This window comes from Aythya ferina (genome assembly GCF_964211825.1).
Source record: "Aythya ferina genome assembly, chromosome: 16".
In the NCBI taxonomy this organism is placed as follows: Eukaryota; Metazoa; Chordata; class Aves; order Anseriformes; family Anatidae; genus Aythya; species Aythya ferina.
Genome location: NC_140315.1, coordinates 327059 through 348308, shown reverse-complemented (window position 1 = coordinate 348308; position 21250 = coordinate 327059). Strand labels below are relative to the sequence as shown.

General features: G+C 48.4%; 1 protein-coding gene across 5 annotated transcripts; it reads right to left on the bottom strand.

Moving 5' to 3' along the window:
- Positions 1 to 528: 528 nt before the first annotated feature.
- Positions 529 to 20225, bottom strand: NCOA5 (nuclear receptor coactivator 5). 5 transcript variants are annotated; one of them, XM_084538091.1, is made up of 10 exons: positions 20103 to 20225; positions 17307 to 17493; positions 16645 to 16752; positions 12746 to 12812; positions 8960 to 9346; positions 8583 to 8698; positions 8219 to 8345; positions 5692 to 5891; positions 3464 to 3787; positions 529 to 3034 (listed from the first exon to the last, which is right to left on the bottom strand). In XM_084538091.1, exons 2-10 carry the CDS (start codon positions 17467 to 17469, stop codon positions 2385 to 2387), a joined length of 2142 nt encoding a protein of 713 aa, XP_084394217.1. In that variant the 5' UTR covers positions 17470 to 17493; positions 20103 to 20225; the 3' UTR covers positions 529 to 2384. The 5 variants fall into 5 exon arrangements, with proteins under 5 accessions (XP_084394217.1, XP_084394220.1, XP_084394219.1 ...); XM_084538094.1 differs by lacking the exon at positions 20103 to 20225 and having other exon boundaries at positions 12746 to 13145; positions 17307 to 17322; XM_084538093.1 differs by lacking the exon at positions 20103 to 20225 and having other exon boundaries at positions 12746 to 13487; positions 17307 to 17321.
- Positions 20226 to 21250: the final 1025 nt, after the last annotated feature.

The window sequence follows — 21250 nt, the reverse complement described above, 5'->3', positions numbered from 1 at the left end:
TCCCATGCTGTTCCCTTGGGTCCTGTCACTCCCTAACAGCTTGATGTCCCTGCCCCAGTGCACGTGGTGCTCGAGGCAAGGCAAAGCAGAGCAGGACCCCTTCCCTGGGGCAGCAGCCGTGCCGTGCCTGAGGCACCCCGGGCAGGGCTGGCCCTCCTGGCTGCCGTGGTCAGCCCGCTGCCCGACAGAGCCCCCAGATGCCTTTCTGTGGGGCTGCTCTCCAGCCTCATCACCCCATTTGTGGCACCCTGCAGAACCCCACTACTGACTGATGGACGATCTGATGCAAGCCCATTTACTGTGACCCTTGGAGCCAGACCCTGTTCACCCCCCATAATAGGTATTTGGCTGTATGCTGGATATTATGTCCAGAAGGATACTGTCAGAGAAAGCAGCAGAACCTATGCTAAATTAAAAAAGAAAAAATTAAAAAAATCACATCTACAATGTGATTTTGTTCCCATGTTTAAGCTGATGGAAGCCTCTGGGTTGTAGAAGGGGAGAAAGGGAGGAAGAGGAAAGAAAGCAGACAGACACATTCTATTTAATTTCAGGTTGTCTAACAACAGCAGCACAAAGGGAGGCCGGTGCTAAAATGCACAGGGAGTGGTAGCTTCAGCTTTAAGCGGCAGCTGCTCAATTAACAGCAAGTGCAGCTCCAGCACTGGGCCCCCGGTCACTGTGCTGAGGGAGGCCCCCAGCAGCTAGAGCATCTTTTGGGCCTCTCACACTGGCCCCCATCACACAGAGTCCCAACGTGCTGGTCCCTGAACAAGCACATGGGCTGATCTGGTCCACAGTGTCCAAGTCCAGTGGGTGACAGGAAGTACCACAGTACTATAAACTGGGACAGACCACGGTACTCTCACAGAAGGGCACGGAAAGCTTTGTTCACTTTCCACTTGGCATGCAGTGCTGGGCAGCGTCTGAAGCAGCTTACCTGGAAGAGGGTAATGGCAAACACAGTGGAATAATGTATTCCAGCAGTAATCAAGCTGTTAGGCATGAAAAATGCAACAAAATGTTTTTCCTGTCTTTTTATTAAAAAGTAATGTCCTTTTGTTAACAGCACAGAAAGAAAAAAAAAAAAGCTACAACACAAACCACCTAGGACAAAAAAAAATCTCTGCTCCAAAATGTTGCTTTCTTACCATCTTTCGGTTCTGCAGGAAGCCTACAGACTCCACAAAGACTGTGCAAGGGAGGACAAAATAGAGGAGTTTTGTATTCTGGTATCAAATTATGTTACTGGTTAAAAACACGGTGAAATATCACTGCCCGATTTTCCACTCAACTGTCCACTGCAGCTACCGAAGTGTTGAAAAATGTATAAAATTATAGTATTGCATGTTGGCACTGCCTCTCCACATTAGATGGACAAAACACCAACTAACAGATGAAGTTTCCGAGAGCAGACATTCACCACCTGATAACGGGCTGCAGGTATTTGCAAGACAGGTCCAGCAGCACATCAGCGTGGCTGAGCTGTTGGGCTACAGTAACCAACTGTGCCGAAGCAAGATTATAAGAAAAGGAAATTTATATACCAAATTTAATATATTGAACTTAAAATCGACGACTTGACTTGGGTGTAGGAAAATCAACTGACCACTTGAAATCCCTGCCTCACCCAGAAGCTCTCGTGTTTCCGATCCACCTCTGTGCTTGGACCAGAACTGCCATTTTGCATTGCTGGGTGAGGTGAGGAGCACTTGTCAGCCTCACTCCGCCAGGACCGGACAGCCCAGCTACAGAAGCACTGACCGGTACTGTTGTGGCTTACGAAGTTATGGTCAGGCACGTGCTACATGAATTCAGCTGCTAGTGCTACCATCGTACTTTCTCTCTCAGGCTGGTTTATGTGGCGTTGAAAAAAAAAAAAAAAAAAACAAAAAAAGAAATCCAAAGAAAAATAGTGCCCCTTCCAAAAAGATGCATCTCCAGAGGGCTCTGTTCAGTCCCATCTCATTTTCTCAAAACCACTGACCCAAAACTGTGCTAAGACCATTTGGTGAGACCAGACTGCATTGCATGGTGAAGATACACCAGCTGATGGGAGTGAGAAAAAGCAGAAGGACCGTCATTGCAGCAGCTTCTGTGCTTAGACAGAACAATCAATTACCCACAGTGGCTCTCAGCATAATCTGCCACTGAGAAAATAAAATACACTTCTCCGAACACTGCTACACTGCTATCCAGACCGAAGTGAGGAAGGGCAGCACTAGCAATACTCAGCAGCAATGCCACTGGGAGTACACTCTCACCAAAGTGGAGAGGACATGCATATCCAGGGGCATTTGTCCCATGTCAAGAACAGGAGACTTTTTAAACAGCTATAAGTATGGAATGGCAAAGGGAAGGGGAAAGGGCTTGACAGCTCAGCTTTAATAGTGTCGCTGGTAGGAACCCATGGGTTGCTGGGCAGAGGACCCTGCTCGCCCCTGAGCCACTGTTTGGCTCACTAGGTGGGAGAGTGCAGGACCACTCTGGATAAGGGTGTCCAAGGCTTTCTGTACACTAGGGTTGTCAAAGTTGATACCAGACGAGACTGGCCTTTGAGCAGGTACACTGCCAGGGGCAGGGAGGCGATTCTGGTGCTGGCCATAGAGTGCCTGAGCTGGCGGAGGAGCTCCAGGTCTTGGACCTGCATTTCTTGAAGGGCCTTGGAGGGCAGGAAGCTGTGCGCTTGGAGTCTGCAATCTCTGCTGAGCCTGGTTTAAATTTCCAGCACTCATCTGTGCTGATCGGGCCTGACCGCTGGCCATGCTAGCGAAGTTCTGACTCGGTGTGCCACCCGATGTGCCCGCAGAGGTTGCAGAACTGCTGTTTGCTACAGCAGCTGCTGCTGCCCCACTGTTGAAGAGACTGAGGATTTTTGCCTGAAGCTCCTGCTGAGGATTAGCAGAGGACACTGGAACAGAAGGAGCAGAGACCAGAGGCTGTGAACCCTGATGAGCCTGAGCGCTTGGAAGGCTGGACTGACTGCCCAGAGATGACGCTGAAGGTGCTCCCAGAGACTGTCTTGACATGGGTGCTGGGAAACAAAAGAAAGAGAGTTAAAGCTCTCCAAATGCCCTTGAAGAGGCACCTAAAGGAAACTAGTGAGACAGCTACCAAGAAGACACAAGTCTCAGTGAATACCCACCCCTCTAAACATGAGGGCTACATAGCTTTGGGGGGCCCAAGCCACTCAACATAATTGTTGCCCTTTGTGTAGCAGCCAATCAGTTATGGCAGCGCTGTGGTCTCCCTGAGAGAATCCAATATAAAAGTTCTGTCACATGAAATATCAGAATAGTCTCAGCACTCCTGAATACATGTCCATCTCCGTAAAACACGTCACTGTGTGAAAGTGTTACTACACCAGGACCCCTCTGTAATGCCAGTATTGCTGTCCTGTCCCAGCCCGGAGAACCCACTACCCAGACAATCAGTAGTGTTGTCCAGGGTTGACACAACTTACCCTGCAGAGAATCAGTGCTTCCCCTAAGTAACCTTTCTTTCCGGTCTCTCAAGTAATTAATTACTTTATCAGTCTCCTCAGCAGTCAGATAGCGATTGTCTGCCAGAAGGTTCAAGAGAGTCTGGATCCCCGGAGGGTGACCCCCTCTGGCCCCCTCCTCCACAGGGGGTGGGCGCTCTCGCTCTTGCAGCACGGCCTCATCTGCCATCTTGGCAGCCTGCCGGGCAATTTCTTCACGCTCCTTCTCCCGTGACTCTGTTTTGTAGCGCTCGTAATTCCTTGCCACCAGCACCATGGCGTCAGCTTGTGGCATGTTGCGGTGTTCTGCACAAGGAAAAGAAACACTTTAAGAAAACCAAAGGCATTAAAAGGAGGTATCTTGTCTCACTCGCAGCAGCGTATCTCATTCAGCAGGCAGGCACCTCTTAGGAACTGCAAGCATAGATCTGGAGAGCTCTCTAGGCACACAGCAAGAGTTCAATTTCTTAAGCCAAAAGGCTCAAGGCTATCACCCAGCAAGGCCGACCCTTCTTTCCACAGCTGAGGGCTCTGAGAAGCTACCACACCAGTCTTTCTGGTGTCTCATCTGAATAAAAGAGAAAGCAGCTCCCTCTACCTTTCACACAACTTCTCCATGCTCTGAGAGGAGACAGCTCCAGCTGTTCTATTGCTGAACCCTTCGACAGGCCCCAGAATTGCACTCTAGGCTGATAGACCTTCCCAGAGCAGGACACTGATGAGAATATTCTTTGGTTTTGTACTGTCAACACCTTAATGTAGTGTGAATATATGCAGGAGACAGGGAGGAAAGAAGAACAGGCTGAATTTCACTACTGTTTTAAACTCTGGGACAATAAACAGCAATAAAGTTCTTCCATAATACATCGAATAATGATCAGTTTCAACTTTTATATTTACACTTGCCTTTTAAAGTTTTTGAGGTCATTATTTCCACTTCACAAAGCACACACACAAATGTTCCCCAGAAGACAGATTTACGCAGAGAGATTAAAAGAGAAGTTCTTTATCTTCCACAAAAATGCCTGAAGCCCTGGGGTTCACTTTCACATTAAGCTTTACACAAGTTGTGAAAGAGTTCCCTAAAACTAACAGGAATGGAAAGGTGACCGTATGAGGTTCAAGTGCAAAATATTAAATATCTAGAAAGCACTGTGAATGAGTTAATGACAGGGGCTCTTATCAGATCTGATATGCAGCTAAATCCAGTGAAGAAGAGGAGAAGTTTTGGCAGCAGGACGGGTATTAAACCACAGGAGTTAAGAGTTAAAACCAAGGGCAGTAGAAAGGCCACTGAAAGTGTGCTTGAGACGGATTTCTGCAGAAAATGACAGAATCTCCCCACACCTGGATCACATGTTAAAAGAAACCAGGCTTCTTCAGTCAGTAAGCAACAAAAAATGGTGAATGTGCATTCAGATGAACCTGACAAAACATTACTTGAGAACATAACAAGGGAGAAAACTGCTGAAAGCTCAACTGCAGTCAAACACCCACTTCTGTAAACAGCACATGAGCAGGCATGATCGTAGCAAAAGCCTGACTTTCCAAAATCACCTTCTGACAAAATATTTGTTAATACAAATGCCCAGTTGCATGCTCACAACAACCAAGTCATACCCTGAGACAGAAAATTATGTGACAAGTATAAATAGTGGTGAAAATATGGGATGTGTACACTCAATCACTGTATAGTTGTGTCTCCTTACAACTCCCTCCAGTTTCACAGTCAGATCTCTGCCTTGACAGAGTAAGCTATCCCTATTGTCTTTTCCTTAATTCTCATCTGCTTATGAAATCTGTCTTGTGATTTTTCACATTCCAAACACTTCCTCTTTGAGAAAACGGTTAAGTGGTAAACTGAGGCTGGACTGGTATTACTCAGAAACCTATCAAGGCAGTAGTGTCTTTTCTAGAACTGTGGTTCTTCTAGCACTGGGGATCATGACTTTCCCTAAAATGCAGCAGAGATTCTCTCCTGCAGAAATTAGACAGCCTTTTTGGCAAAGGACAAATAAGTTATTATAGAAATTTGTAAATAATGATAGTTACAGGTATCACTTGCCATGAAGTTGTTAGTAACTCCTTACGACATAGCGTGGATGAACATCACCTTGTGTGGAACTGTTCAAGAAAAAATGAACTACACAAAGAACTGCTCTAAAACAGAGTGACCACATAGCTACGCAGCCTACTAAGACCTCAAGTACCTTGTGGGGTGCCAAACATGATGTTAACAGTGCAAGAACGGTGAACTTGATGCTGCTGGGTGATGACGATGGCAAAAGGAGACCCTCCTCTGCTCACATCGTCCAAGGCTTGCGTCAGTGACATCTCGGTGTTGAGGAAGATCAGGTCCACTACCATGCCCAGATCCCGCACCTTCCGCCCCACTGACTCCGCGTACTCCCTAACACAAAGCAAAGCCAGCAGAGTTTTACAAGTCAGTCACATACAGAAACAAACTCTAGCACATTCACCCTCTCCATCTCAGATTCAATTTCCTGATGGCTTACCTAACTTCGTAATGTTTAACAGGACAGTATTAAGGCAATCTCAATATTGTAATGTAAAAGCCTAGATCCCACCCTTATTTTGAACTAAATCAGTCATTTCAGTTTAACTGAGATAGATAATAAATCAAGCCTCAGCTTAGCTGAAAAAGTGTCTGCAAAAGGATTTATACTATTATAAAACTGCTTACATATAAATGCATTTAAATTGAACTCTCGTTAAATGAGGCAATTTATTCCTGAAGAGATCTAACAAGTGTGCAGCAGAGCAGCTAACCTCCAGAAGACAGTTAGTTACTCGTGCCATGTTTAGTGTCTTCAAGTGCACCTTATCCTAAGTCACTGTAGCACAGGTCAATGTTTGAACCTGAATGTTAATTTTCAGAGAATTAACTATCCATACTTTCCCTTCAGTTCCAAATACATTTTCTCTTGCTCTTTAATTCTATTAGCTGTGATCTGTTCTAGCCCAATATCAACACAGCATCTACGAATCCACTTTTCCTGTATCCACTGCCCTGCAGACTTCCCACAAACAATAGCTTATACGGTTGAGCTGAAAGTTTCCAAACGTTTTATTAAGCTTACAATACTCAGGACCAAAACTGCAATACTGGCTGCATATGCACTCTGAGAGATTCAGTCTGTGCACACTTGCAGCTTGTGAAGGAGGTTCAGATTATCACCTTTGGAGGTGAGCACTGCAAAGGTGACTAAAACTGTTCCTCTGCCCCGAAATGCCTTTTTAAAGTTTTCTAAGTTACACTGATAATATATCTAAGTCCTTCATGAATCATCTTTTAATAGGCCTATAGTAGGTGACAAGTAGGCTTCAACATCCAAGATTTACCACGTGCTCCAGGCTCTTAAGGTTTGTGGCTGTTACACACCAAAAAGATTCTTAGGTGTTTGATGAACGTTAAGATGATCCTTCTGCACAAAGCACAGCACAGAATTCTCTGTTGGGTACAATAATTTGTGCTCTGTATCTCCCAAAGACTTTTAGTCACCAAGGGATAAAGAATCTAAAATTCCCTTTGGAGATTTGTTCCAATAGGTAATCAGCCCCACTAAAAGTAAACCTCAGTTTCACCATTTCCCTGGTTTCCAACACTGATTTCCTGCTCTGCCTTCTGTCACCAGACCAGGCAAGCAGCAGCTCTCTTTCTGCCTCACAGGTATAGCAAAGTTAAATAAATGCAACTCTTCATCTTTTTTTTTTTTTTTTTTTCTTCTTCATAAGGATTAAAGAGAGCTTTAAATTTCCTCTTGACACACATTTTCCTCAGACCCCAAGCCAGATCTGTGGTCATCTACATCTTTTCTATTCTTCAATATATGTATTTGTGGAGGTATAGACGTCAGAGTGGTGCCTTCATTACAGCACTGCTCCCCTTACCGCAGGCAGAGGCACACCTCCCTGTTCCCAACAGAGGCACTGCCTGTTCTCCAAACTATAGACATACCAGCATTTTTGACTGAAATCCATTTGACTCCTAAAATTGTTTTCAGTCCTTACATTCCAAAAGAAAGTGCATGTTTTTACAGTCACGGCCTACGTTTTTGTTTCCAGGTAAGTGATCTCACATTTGGCACAGTAAAGAGGCACACTGAGTGGGGACACCTCCGTAAAGGTTCAGACTGCCACATGAGATTGTCCTTGTTATGCATGCTTTTGGTATTGTTCATGACTACTTTCAGCAGTGATTTTATATTTCTTACACACTGCATTGAACGGTATCTGACTTAGTAATCTAAGTCAGATAACTGCTGACTGAAAGGAGCTGAAGTGGACAAATTTCAGCTCCTTTCAATCTGACATAAGCTCTGAAAGGGACACCCCCATGACTCAACATTGACAATGTCCCTGTGCTATCTGCTGATTAGCACGTGTTACTAAGTTCCATATCATTCAACCCCAAAATAACAAGTATTGGCCACTACAATCTGTCGTGACAGTAGGCTGACATGAAGAGCGTGTAGAAAAAGTTCAGGACAAGGCATGTTGATAGCTGACAAGGGAATACAAGTAAAGCCTAAGATACAACGGTATTTCTACATCTGATGAACCAGTCAGTTTTTCCACAGAAGCTGTGGCTTTCTGAGGGCTCTAAAGCCACTCTCAAGGGAATCTGCAAGACAAATATCCCCAAGGCAGGGCTAAGCTTAATTCCATTTTCTTATAGCACACAATAACAACCAGTGGTCATAACTACTTTCTTACTTTGTCTGTTTGTTCACCACTATCACAGAACAATCCACAGGTCTCTCTGCATCAAAACGTCTCTTGATTTCCTCGTAGTACTGGCGGTAAAGCTCCTCTCGCCGTCGCTCCTCGCGCTTGAGACGGTCTGAAACCAAGCCACAGAAAGACAGAACAAATAATGCTCTTTGGATCTGCTCGGAGCAAAGAGGTGTGTATGGCTGGGCTGTCTCCAAACCAGCCAGCGCCACAGGAGGTAACGCACTGTGGATGGTGCCTGTCCATCAGCACCACAGCCATCTACATCCTCCCAGAGGAGGATGCGGATCTGCCCGTTTAATAAATAAACATCTGACCAATGTTTATTGGTCTCAAAGGCACTAACCTTCTGAATTCACCGGTGCTCTATCAAAATGCTCTTTGTAACGGTCGTAGTACGAGTCGTCCTTCCGCCGATAGTAGTCTTCAAGGCGAAGGTAACGGTCGTAAGTCTCATCTCGCCTGCAAGGTTTACAGAAGCAATGGTTCCCATGCTCCAGCATACCTCAGTCAGTAACTTTCGCCGGTGCATCACATACAGACCTTCCTCGAGCTCAGTTACTGAAGAACCCAGCTGTTACCCTCAAGACCCAAAGCAGGCACCCAACTGTCCTCAGCTAGAGCAATATCCTTGCGTTAAACAACTGGCACCGCTCAGACCAGTACAACCAGAGGGGCAGTGCCGTGAAATCATGCTGTCAAACAGAGCCCCGGGAAAGTTACCTGTACAGAGGGTCCCGAGGGTCTCTCATATCCCGCGGATCCCTCGCATCCCGCGGATCCCTCATGTCCCGTGGATTCCTCATGTCCCGCGGGTCCCTGTATCGATCGTACAGCGGCTCCCGGGGGTCACGGAAGTCTCTAACATCACGAGGGTCCCGTAAGTCTCTTGGATCCCTGATATCCCGGGGGTCTCGAAGGTCTCGCAGGTCCCGTGGGTCCCTGTGGTCTCTAGCATCACGCATGTCTCTAGCTCGAATGTCTCGAGCGTCTCTGGAATCTCGTCCGTTTCTACCATCCCTGCCATCTCTGGGATCTCTCCGTGGGCTCCCCCGAAGAGGGGAGCGATCGCGTCTGGTATCTCGGCCATCCCCGTAGGCATATGGCTCTCTGAAAACACCAGGGAAATTCCATTAGACTGCTAACAAGACAAGTGTGGTTACCCCCAGATCTCTTACCTGAGGTGCCAAAGCGACCCTTCTCTCAGCAGCTGAAGCCTCCCTCCTATCCCATGACAAGAATTGCCCCAAAACACATTTGTCAAAACAAACATATTTGGAGAATCTTCTTAGTTACAACGTTTATTGTAGCCAAGAGTCACAGAAAGCTCCTTACTGGAGCATCACTAAAACTGTAGGGTGCCTGTGGGAGGAGCGAGCAGGCACCTCAGAAACCATCACTGCAAGGCCTCTGACCTCTGATGTCAGCCACGGATCATCAAACGTTAACTTGCACTTTCCTTGAGAGAATTCAAGGTGCTGTGGCCTAATACCCACAGATATGGGATAGCTAGGAGCATTCAAGGGATCTATTGAATTCACAAGTCGATGACAGCAGAATACCTGAAATAGGATGCTACTGGCACATGATTAAAAAAGAGCTTGTTGAGACCAGAGACACAGTAGGCTCCATGGTGTGGTTGGTTTTGTGCTGTTAGCAGAAAGCTACCGTCGTGTCCTGACGGTGAAGGGACAGTTCCCATGGAAAGTCAGTCTGATGTTTATGAGGCCCCACATTAAACCCAACCAGCACTGCACCATCAGCAGGAACAGGATCCTGTCACATCTGAATGATCCATCTCATTCAGACTTTGTACCACGCTGTCTTCAGAGTCAAGAGAGCAACGTTCCAGTCTTCATCTTTTCCAAAACAGTAGTTTTTTCCAGGTCATATTTTGTTTTCCAAAGAAAACACAACTTTCACTGTAGTCTAAGCCAAACCAAAAAAATCTTGCAAGGAAACTACTGAGCTTCATATGCTTGGAATGTTCTTTCCCCACGATACTGGCAACTATAAGAAAACAACACTTTTTTTTTTTTACATCTTTTCACCTCTGTCCAGTTTTGTAAATAAAAAATCTTCTATCAGACTAATCTAGTTTATGAAAGATAAGCAAAATTTAATTCCGTTTCCACTACAGTGCATTCACTTTGTAGTCACTCGGAGAGAACAGCAGGAGAAACAAGCCAGATGCACCCAAGTTTCTCTAAGAGGTAGAACAGACAGCAGTGAGAAGCAGAGCCCATGCGTGGACTTTGGTGCCTCGGACACCCAGCTGTTCTGGGGGATACAGAGGATCGCTGGCATTCTCGATTCCAGATAGAAAACAGATCTTGGGACAAACTACAGTGCTGCCACCAAGGTTATATACAGCCTTCTCCTGTTACAGAAACTGTGCTCACACACGTGTGTACTCCCTCAGTCTCTTGAGCACACAAATCAGCTTTCTGGTTGTGATCTGTACAGAACCACAGCCCAGGAGAGATGCACGTTGTCTTCCCCTACCCCTTCCTCCCCCCAGCCTGCAGTGAATGATGGCAGAAGCTCAGGGGAAACTCCTCGTTTGCTATGATGAATACTGAGTACCTGACCTTTCTGTAGCTGTGAGACTATACAGCAAAACAGCCAGATGCAGAGTAATTGTTTTGCAATATGACATTTATTCCAGCTGGGGTGGGGGTGACCAGAACAGGCCACATTATCTGCAGAGACAAATTGATCCGGAAAGAACAACGCACAAGTGCAACACAACTACAGACGTGGCACCGGGCCTCCTCTGCTCTCGCACCTGCGTGACTGCCGCCCAGCAGCAGCGTGAGGGCGCAGCAGCCTCCTCCTGCCTCTGCCTCTCCACCTCTGCGCTCTGCGGTCCGGCTCCTGCAGTGCCAGCTGCCTGCAGCTGCTTGGGACTCAGCGCTGCTGCCTGGGCCTGCAGCAGGGCTCAGGACTCCACACCCTGGCATCGGCAGCTGCTGGTCAGGCACTGCGGCATGGTCCAGAGCCCTGCCCACGACTCGGCACCCACAGCCTCACTGCTGCCTGCGCTGCTGCTTGGGACCTGGTGCCAGCCACACGGGATGCGCACGGTGTCCGCAGCGCCAGCTGAGTCCTGTGCCTGTGGTGGTGGTCCGGTCCCAGGGCTCGTGTGTCTCCAGTGCTCCTTAGGGGCACAGGCTGTTGTGAGCATGCAGGATCACTGATCCCAATGCCCACAGCACTGGCGCCTGCTGCGTGTCCCTTGCAATGTGGTCTGAGGCCCAATGGTCGTTGCACTGGCATCTGCTTCTCATACCTGCAGCGCTACCCAGCGCCTGCAGCATCGTACACCTGCAGTGCCACCGAGGCCAAGGGTGTGGCATCAGTGCCTGCTGCTCACGTGTGCGCAGCACTTTTGGGGTCCCCATGCCAGCACCAAGCACGCCTGGCACTGCCCAGGCCCAAGCCTTGCTGCTTCTGTGACATGAACCCCCAGACATGTGCCTGAAGCATTTCCTGGGCCTGCTGCCTATGCACTGCTCTCTGCAAATGCATTTGGCCCTGTGCAGGATAAATGCAGTATATACAAAGTGCCAAGGACTGCAGATACTCAGATTCTCTGCATTTTGGCAGTAGATGTCTTGCAAGTTGCACTTTTTCCCACTTTTTGATAATTTAACAGGTCAAATTAATAGAGCACACCAATCATGTGAGAGCTCGATTACTTTCAAGTCCAATGTGTCACCTCCTTTGTGTGCAGAGCCTAACAGTGTAAGTGCAGAAAATGCAGGCCTTACACCACACGGTAACCACAGCACGTCTCGGTGCGCTCCCCAGTGACACCACTGAAAGGAAACGGCAGTCGTCTTCCCATGGCAGGACAACCGTTGCCCTCTCCACTTGCTTGTGACTTCACACGCAGAGGGCGTGCAGGAGCTGCACCCGCGGTGCCTGCTGAGGCGTGGGGAGCCAGGAGAAGCAGGCAGACACACACCCCTAGGTGTAACTGCAGAAACTTGTTCCACATACTGAAAATGCAAGTACACATGCAGATGGGGCAGTGCAATACAGATACACGCTGCCTTGTGCTTTGCTAACGTGCATTTTTCCAGCTTCATTTCAGGACTGCAGGTTTTTGACATCAGAAGAGGCAAGATCCTGAAGTCCTCTGCACTGAGAACACTACAGCCCCTTGGCAGTATCTCTACATGCCTTGGCTTCTCTGAGACTTGGGTCAGGAACAAACACCAAGCTGATTCTTCCTCACAAGTCTTACAACTTGCGCCACACAGCGTAACACTTAGCTGCAGTAACAGCAGCAAGCACGAGGCTTCCCTCGTGCCTCCTGAGGTGTCAGCGCCAGAAGGGCTCTTACAGGTGGAGCAGTCGCATCCCGATTGTCTCACGTGAGTATCTCCGTTTGACTGGGGAGGTGGCAGTAGGGAAGAGAGACAGACATTTAGCACAGGCAGTGGGCTCATGCCCTAAAAGCCTGCCCTTCCTAGTATAACTCACTGCTTCCAGGTACTTTACCTTCGTGCCGGACTGGACCTTGATGAAGCCTTATTCATATTTCTTCTTTCCGCTGCTTTATTAATATCTGTAAAGAATAATCAACCCATCTGTTCAATGCTATGGAACAAAAAAAAGATCATCAGCACAATTCAAATGAAAGCAACTTAAGCTCAACAACAACCAGATGGTGCAAGAAAATACATTCAGCAGAGAGACATTGTCACTTTGACAATTTTTTTTATTAAGTTTAGATAGTACAATGCAATGAAGTTTTCATGGATTTCTCTGACTTCAAAATAGGGTGGACAGCTCAGGTGAAGTTTTAACACTTTATTTCAGGCCTACATCCAGACTCTTCACTCCATAAGAACCTCTTTCTTCTGCAGTCTATGAGCGAGCAGAATGCAACTCATGGACTCTAGGAGAAAAAGCAGAGTCTGAAAACCTCTGAGAAAGGAAGTTGTTGGCCAGCAGTCTTAAATTCACAGCCAGTCTTGTTCAATGGAGCATGCAGCTACCCTTGGTGACAATAATTCAATGGTTCTCAAATGGCACATGCAACTGCCTTCCAAGGGGCCGCTGCAGCACTGAACTGTACAGCCTCCACCACGGAGGAAACGGGATGCAGGGAGCCCGAGGCACGAGCTCCTGGTGCAGTCAACACGGGGCACTCAGAACACCACTGGGTTGAGATGCAAAGAGGTGCAATAGGTCAGAAATTTGAAAACTGGTTGGCTTCTCAGTATCTCCATGAAAAACACTATGAGGTGAAAAACAAAGAAGAGAACTGAAGAAACGGTCTCGTCCTCAACCAGAAAACGTGAAGTTGCCCCAGACTGGTAGGGACCAATACTGTTCTACTGGGGAGAAACAAAGCCTGCTGTAACAGCTGGCTGAAGATGAAATAATGTACTAGAGGGGGGCAAGAACAAACAGAAGTGATTTCAGATGTTTTACTCCGAGAACCTTTTAAGGAAAATTAACAAAACCAAACTTAGGTCCTATGTGCTCCCCAAGAATCTATCAACAATTAAAGTTTATTAGTTATTTATATTGGTCACTTGCAGGAGCTTTAAAAGTAGCTAAACATGCCAAGTAACATTCCTTAGGCTGACTTCTACACCTTCTATAACTTCCCAAACCATCCTTCATTACATTCAAAATTAAAATTTGAGGTAAGAGTTTAGCTCTAATTCTTGCCCCTGCTCTCAGTCAAGAAGTATCGTGTTCTCTTCATACAGGGAGAGGGGCAAGCGCGATCTGAACGTGACTGAGCGCAGGGTAACAGCATTCACGGGGCTAGAAGCAGTCTCTCCAGAATCAAGTACAGTTGCAGTGTCTGCTATCACCAACTAAATTTGAAGGACATGTATTCCCTACACAGCTTTCCTCATTAAAGATAAAGAAAGCTTTTAAGCATTTGTGGATGTATTAGCAAGACTGAACTCTCACAAGGCCCTCTTATTAGCCAGTATATTTAATACTTACACTGCGTAACTGAAGTAACTGTTTTCCTTGCATTTATTTTTTAGCTGAGAACATTTTTCAAGTCAAATGTTATCTTTAAGCAAGACACTATCTGCTTTTTGGGTTTAAGATTTTTATTTTTGCTTTAAGATGCCATTGCAGAAACCTATATTGTGATTTTTGCACTCAATACCATACATTTCTTTCAAATTAAAAAGCAGCATTTAAACCTGAACAAGTATTTTACTAGGAGACAAAGACACCTTTGACAGGGATCCTTCTCTTGCACAAAGTGATTTAATAGCATTTTATTTAATGCCAGCAGCATTTACAGATTGCTTGAACATTGACAAAACAACTTTTCAGAAAATGAAAATCTTCTGTTTTGTAGGACTTTGAGATGACAGTGACACTGCAACCTTACAGTGCAACCTTCAGAATAAACACAGGTGGCAAGAGTTTCTTGAATTGCATTCCCATCTCAAGTCAAGCAGCAGAACTGAACTAGAGCTCATCTTTTGGCTCCCATCTATAAGTCTCCAGAGCACAGAAACCAAAGCTCCAACGAATTATTCCAAGTATAACTTATTTTGCTGTTAAATAAAACTATTTATTTCCATTTATTGTCATACCTATACCGACTAGACTACTATCCACTCAAGGAGCCTTTTTCTAGGGCTTGCTCTTCAACTCTTTAACCCTTAGGATTTTTCCTGGGGCTTTTCCGATTTAGCACTACCCTTTCTGAACTGGGCATACCAGAATTGAACACAGTACTCCAGCAGCAAAACCCCACAGGTACTAAAACCTACTTACAAGTCTGTTTTGTACAGCTAAGGATGACAAAAGCACTGCTGCTAGGTGCAGACCTTCAGACTGGCCTTTCCTGGGAGTTCAGTTCTGCCTGTATCCAGCTTAGGAAGAAGCCCAGGTCACTTCACCATCAGTGACTCAAACTCCATTATATTCCCTCTTTTTAAAAGATGATAGTGTGCTTTCTATACAAGCTTCTTATGAAAACACTGTACGACAAGGAACCAATTCTTCCAGAACACCACTCAAAACGCTGAGCGATTCCATCTATGCTGCACTGAAATTAATTTTAAACCCACAAAACACTTCGCTGCTTTTATTGTACTAGTTTCTTAACCAAATCAACCATCTTACAGAAGTCTTCTACATCAACACTGCTACTTTTATCCAGAAAACTTGCAGTATTGTTAGTGTGACAGGATTTACTTTGACTGGGATTATTCTTTCACCAGGCACTTGGCAGGATGCGCATGCAGTCTACTTGCTGCCAGGGCTGATGCTGGGCTCTGCTCTGCTCAACCTGTTGGCAAGCTCGCAGCGCTCTGCCAGGGCCCCAGAACTCCACAGTTTTCCAAGGAAAGCAACATTAAAAGCCTAGGGAGGTCCTCATTGCACTGAACCTCACAAATGTTGATTTAATTATTTTGAGAGGTCTAGTTTTGGTAGCTGCTGGCTTTATTTTTTTTAAGCTTGCTACTGAAATGGAAACTACATAAAAAGCAACGTCTTTCAGCTCTTCAAAAAGAGAGGGAAGAAAGATTACCTGAAGACTAGGTGGTCTTCTCCAATTAGTTATCACTTCCAAATAATTACCCATTAGCATTTGAGTCAGATGCAGCTGCTCCTGTTTAAACTTCTAGACTCTGACAATGCTGGCCATAATTTCTCCTTGTAGCCTTCTGTCCTCCCTATTTGCCACCATCTCCACCTTCAGGCTTGTATTTGGTACTTCTCCATTTTGCTATTTACTGCTCCTTTCACTCCTTCCTAAATCAAACGGTTTTTCTTTAAATTAGCACAGGCTTGCTTTGGAAGTAACGTTTTACTTGCACTTAATAGATTATTCTTAGGCTTCCCACCGTTCCTTTCTGTTTGAGATTGCTCCCAGCATATTTAGCAGAATTACCTTCATCTTTATGAAAATGGCCTTTTTAAAGCACCTTGTATTTTATGGCTACTTACAGATTGATTTCCCCACGTGCAAGACAATCCAAGTTAAGTTTTCTTATCTAACAGGACACTAGGTTCTGTGGCCAATTCCTGTGAGCCTGCCAAGATGAAGCCCAGAACTGCTTTACAAATGTTTTTAAAACTAAGCGCGTGAAGTTTCAATCAATACTTTCCAGGGCTTACGTGCTCAACAGTTCCCAACATGAGGTTATAGATCTGTTCAAACACTAACACAAACATAAGTTCAGAGCAAGACCTAAGTAGCAAGAGAAAACACTCCGGATGAACCACACAGCACTTAGGGCAGGTAACTCGGAAGGAAAATACATACCTGGTCAAAGCAACTTTAGACTAATGCCAGGCAAGTTCCACACAGTGAGTTTTCCAGAGAGCTTTAGAACAAAAGCACCCTTTCTACCAAAACGCATGCTAAGGTCAGTAGAAGAGCAGGGATCAGTTTTCCTTACCTAATCTATACCCTTTATAAAGGCGACCCTTCTCACCGTCCAGAGCGGCCTGGACATCTTCTAGACGGTCATACTGCACGAACCCATAGCCATGGTACATGCTGAGGGCTGGAAAAGTTAACAGCAGGGCAAGACCAGTTACAAGGAAGGGACTGCACGACCCCGCACCCAGGCCACGTCACCCCACCAGATGGAGCAAGCAAAGGACACTACCCAGAAACAGCTGGGCAAGTTTTGTGGGAAATCTGGGTCTACTGGGATCGAAATGCAGAGCTGAGGAACTCTGAAACGCATTTCTTAGACAGCACCACAAAACAGATCAACTTCCTTCTGACAAGGCAGTGACTGAAAAACAACCCACAAAGTGACCAAGACTTCAGTAAGAGACTACGAAGTCACTTGAAAGAATGGATTTGCTCCATGTAATATCACACTGCAACCCCAAAGATAAAGCATAGCTCGTATATACACACTAGGGTACAGCTGCATCGAGGGGATTACTTGTTCAGAGAAAATGCAGGCAGAGGAAGTTATCATTAAAGGTCACTTATTAGTGAAACATAAGTCACTCCTCTCATCACCATCAAATAGCATTTGACAAGCATGAAAGTTATATTTGACTGAATTCCCAGCCACAAAAAGGCATAAGATAAAATACTAACCCCTGATTTTGCCATATTTTGAAAATATCTCTTCCATTTCTTCACGAGTCATGTGGTCTGTGGGCAAATTGCCGACAAAAAGTCTTCTCTCTAAATCCTGCGGATTGGTGCTGTTAGTGAAGTCGCTCTGTTTGATGCTATTGCTCTTGCGTCCTCGAGCCATTTTGCTTTCGTTCCAAATCCAACTCTTCGCAAAAAAGAGAAATGGCCACGCATATAATTTCAATCCATGACATTAAAATTAAACTGGAACAAGATTAAACTTAACAGCTTTGCAGACTAGAAGCCAACTGGGTCGGTTTGACGCAAGCTTCGCTCCAGAGAAATCTCAATACCAGGGACATGGAAGTCTGGCAAAAACGTACACCGCAGCATTTCGGTTGATCTTCCCACAGAACTGGAATGGAGCAAGCCTAATCTATTTTGCAGATGTGTTTTAATGGTTCAACTCCAAACTAAAATACCAATAAAACCCAGACTGCTGAAACATCTTAACTTTAGCTTTGCAGTACCCCCCGTGTTGTCATACCTAATTCCTCAGTTCATTGGTAAGAAGAGTTGAAATTTATGCAATATTTTAATAAGCAGAAGGGAAACACTCATCTCAACATTGCATAACAGGAGCCAAATATTTCTGTATAGGCTTTGAATGAGACATTGCAAAGTATTTTAAAATGTGCTTCAGTGACCACACTGGGATGTCTTTACTAAGCGCAAAACCTTAGCTTTCCCAGCCCCGAAAGCAGCTTCTCATGCACTTTGCTACTCAGCAGCACATCCTTGTCCCCACCGCGATGCCAACTCCCCCGAAGGCGGGTCCACAGCTGGAATTTAAGCACCCAACATAAACGCAGCACCGCTGCGGGAACAGTCAGCAGTGTTCATTACACAGTCACCCAAAGAGCTTTAGCACACAAAACAAAATCCTCAAAACACCAGAGCAGAACCTATCAAACCAAACAGAACGAGAAAAACTGATCCAGGATTCGCACTCTCTCTTGTAAAAGTCACCATTACGTAACACTTCAAAAAAAAGTGAAAAGCACTGAAATTTTCAAAGTTGAAGACTATTTGAAGAATGAAGTTGTCATCCTTCCTAAACATCCGACTACAGAAATACAGGATGGAATTTTCTGTAGGTAAGAAGCCCATACAGAAAAGCTGGTGAAGTTGAGTAAATCAACAGAAACTTCTACTGTCCATCAAGAGCTGCCTACAGCCAGCACACCCCCCACCAGTACGCTGCATTCACTGTAATTTAAAAGCAGCATCTAAATAAACAAGTCAGACACCAAAAAGCACAAAATGATTTCACTAAGGTACTTCTACAACATTTAATTGGCATGAGAAGTAAGTTTACTCCAGGATTTGAGGCATAAAACTGATTTAAGGTCAACTACCTTTACGCTTTTATTATTTGTCTGCTTTTAGGAAACCCTGCTGAGAATGCCTCCCACTCCAATATTTATTTATTTATTTATTATAATGAACAGAACTGCTAGAACAGGGAGAAAGCAAACAAACAAACAAAATACAAACACACACACTCCAAGAACAAAAAGTCAGTTCTTATACCTCATTTGCCTCAGTCCTCCTATACGTCGTTTCCCCTGCTACACACAGAGTTTTACCTTCCTCACCTGAAGTACCAAGCCTTGTCCCATTTTGCTGTACACAGCTCTTACATTTCACTTCTGTTATTACAGCTTGAGTTCTCAGCTGAGGTTGAAACAAGTTTTCAAAATTCTCCCAAAGTGGAGAAGTAGCTCTAAGACACGCAGCAGGCACCCGGGAGGTCGGGGCCATGCCCAGCACTCAGAGCACTGCCCGGGGCAGGGGCTCGGTGCCCCACCACCACAGATCGGGACCAGCACGGCCTTGGGACATCGCACCCATGAGCAGCTCCCAACACAGCCGGTGGGTCATTCTGCTCCCATTATGGGAAGCCAGAACAAATTCTCGTTTCTTTTTATTGAGCTTGGGAATGGCAGGGGGTGGCTGTGGGAAGGGGATGCACGACCCTTCTATGCAAAACAAAACAAAACAAAAAAAAGAATAACTGTTTCTCCACTTGCAGGTCACTTCCAAAAGGAAGCGATAAATCCCGAGCTCTATCCCGCGTGGAGCTCGCAGGAGCTTTCCCACACGAGCACTCACTGCCTCTGACCATTTGCCGCCTGCAGATTACAGTCAAGGACCCATTAGTACTGATGAGACCAGAAGCCCCAGATGTTGTTCCAGACGTAGGCCTGTGACACCGGGTACTGGTAAACGGGGAAACCTCCCCGCTATGGCTCCTGCTGCAGACGCAGCCCAGGAGGCCCCTGCAGCCCCGAGCAGCAGCGGGGCCCGGACCCACCGCAGGCACCGGGCCTCGCAGGCACTGCACCGGGACGGCTCACGGCAGCGGCCGTGCCAACGGGCCCGGGGGGGTCAGTTCAAGCCGCTTTGCTTTAAAACCCTCGGCTCTGCCCACAGCCATCCCGCCTGGCAGCGCTGCCGCTGCAGGAGCGGGACGGGGCCGGCTCCGGGCCACGAGGGAGCCCGCGGCGGGTCCCGGGCACGGCAGGAGGCAGCCACTGGGGCCGGCCGGGCCGGAGGGGCCCCGGGCGCCCTCACCCCGCCGCGGAGGGCCCCGAGGAGCCGCGGGCCCCAGGCCCGTCCCCGCCCGGCTCGGCCGGCCCCGTGCGGCGGGTGGGGGTGTGTGTGGGGGTGTGGGGGGCACCGCCGCGAGGCCGCCCCCGCCCGCCCCGCGCCCCCCGGCGCTGCGGGGCCGCCGCCCGGCCGCGCACTCACCGCCGCGCCGGGCCCGCGCCGCCTCAGGCCGCCGCCCGCCAGGACAAAGGCGCCAACCGCCGCTGCCGCACGGCGCCGTCGCAAAGCGCGCCCAGGGCCCGGCCGGAAGGGCGCCGCCTCGCGCTTTACGGCACGGGGCCCGCCGCCATCTTCCGCGCGGGGCCCCGCCTCCCGCCCCGCCCCGCCCCGCCCGGCTCCCGGCACGCGCCGCGGCCGCCCCGCGAGGCACGCCGGGAGTTGTAGTCCGGCGGAGCGCGGCCACGGCGGGCCGCGGGGGGGCGCCGGCAGGGCGGCGGCGGGCACGACCCCGACCCCGACCCCGACCCCGACCCCGTCCCCTCGGGCCGCGCTGAGGGCTCCCTGCGGGGACCGCCCGGCCCCCTCCGCCGCCCCGCCGGTCCCTGTGGCGAGCGGCAGCGCCCGGCGCCCCGGCCCGGCCGTCTCGGCCCTGCGCCCCCGGCAGCCCCCAGCCCGCCCCGAGGCCTTCCCGGGCCGGAGCGCGGCGCGTCCCGACCCCGGTGCCCCGCGACCCCCCGCGGCCGGGGGCTGCCGCCGGGGCCGTGTCCCCGCCGGCTCGGGCAGGGGGCACCGGGGCCGCCCACAGCCCGCAGCCCGTCCTGGCGCGCTCAGGGCTTTGGGGGACTTCCCGGGCGAGTGCTGGGCCCAGAAATCCCCTCCCGCGCCGTTGCCGCTCGGTGTCTGCTCTCAGGGCTCCCCTGGGACCACTCGTGCCCTCGAGCGGATCGCTTTTGGGAAATGACGGCAGGGGGAATCCAGAGCACGCGGCCCCGCAGCTGTCCCGGCACTCAGCCCCCCGCCGGGCGGCAGGAGCCCCGAGGGGCTGCGGGTGGGCAGCGGCACAGCGGGCACCGCTGGCTCACGGGGCACCGGCAACTGCCCGCGGGGAGCAGCGGCACCGGGGGAGCCTGAGCCCTGCTGCATGCGCAGCCGGTGCTGGACGGGCTCCCAGCTGGGGCAGGGGCAATGCGGCCATGGCTGGGTGGGTGGCACTGCTGCAGGAGGGGACGGGGCAGCAGTGCCGTTGTGTGACTGGGGTGCAGGGGGACGCTGGAAGCCCCCCTTCCTCCCAGGCACGCACCACAGGCTGGATCCAGGGAAATCTCCTGAGAGCAGAGGAGCCTGGAACT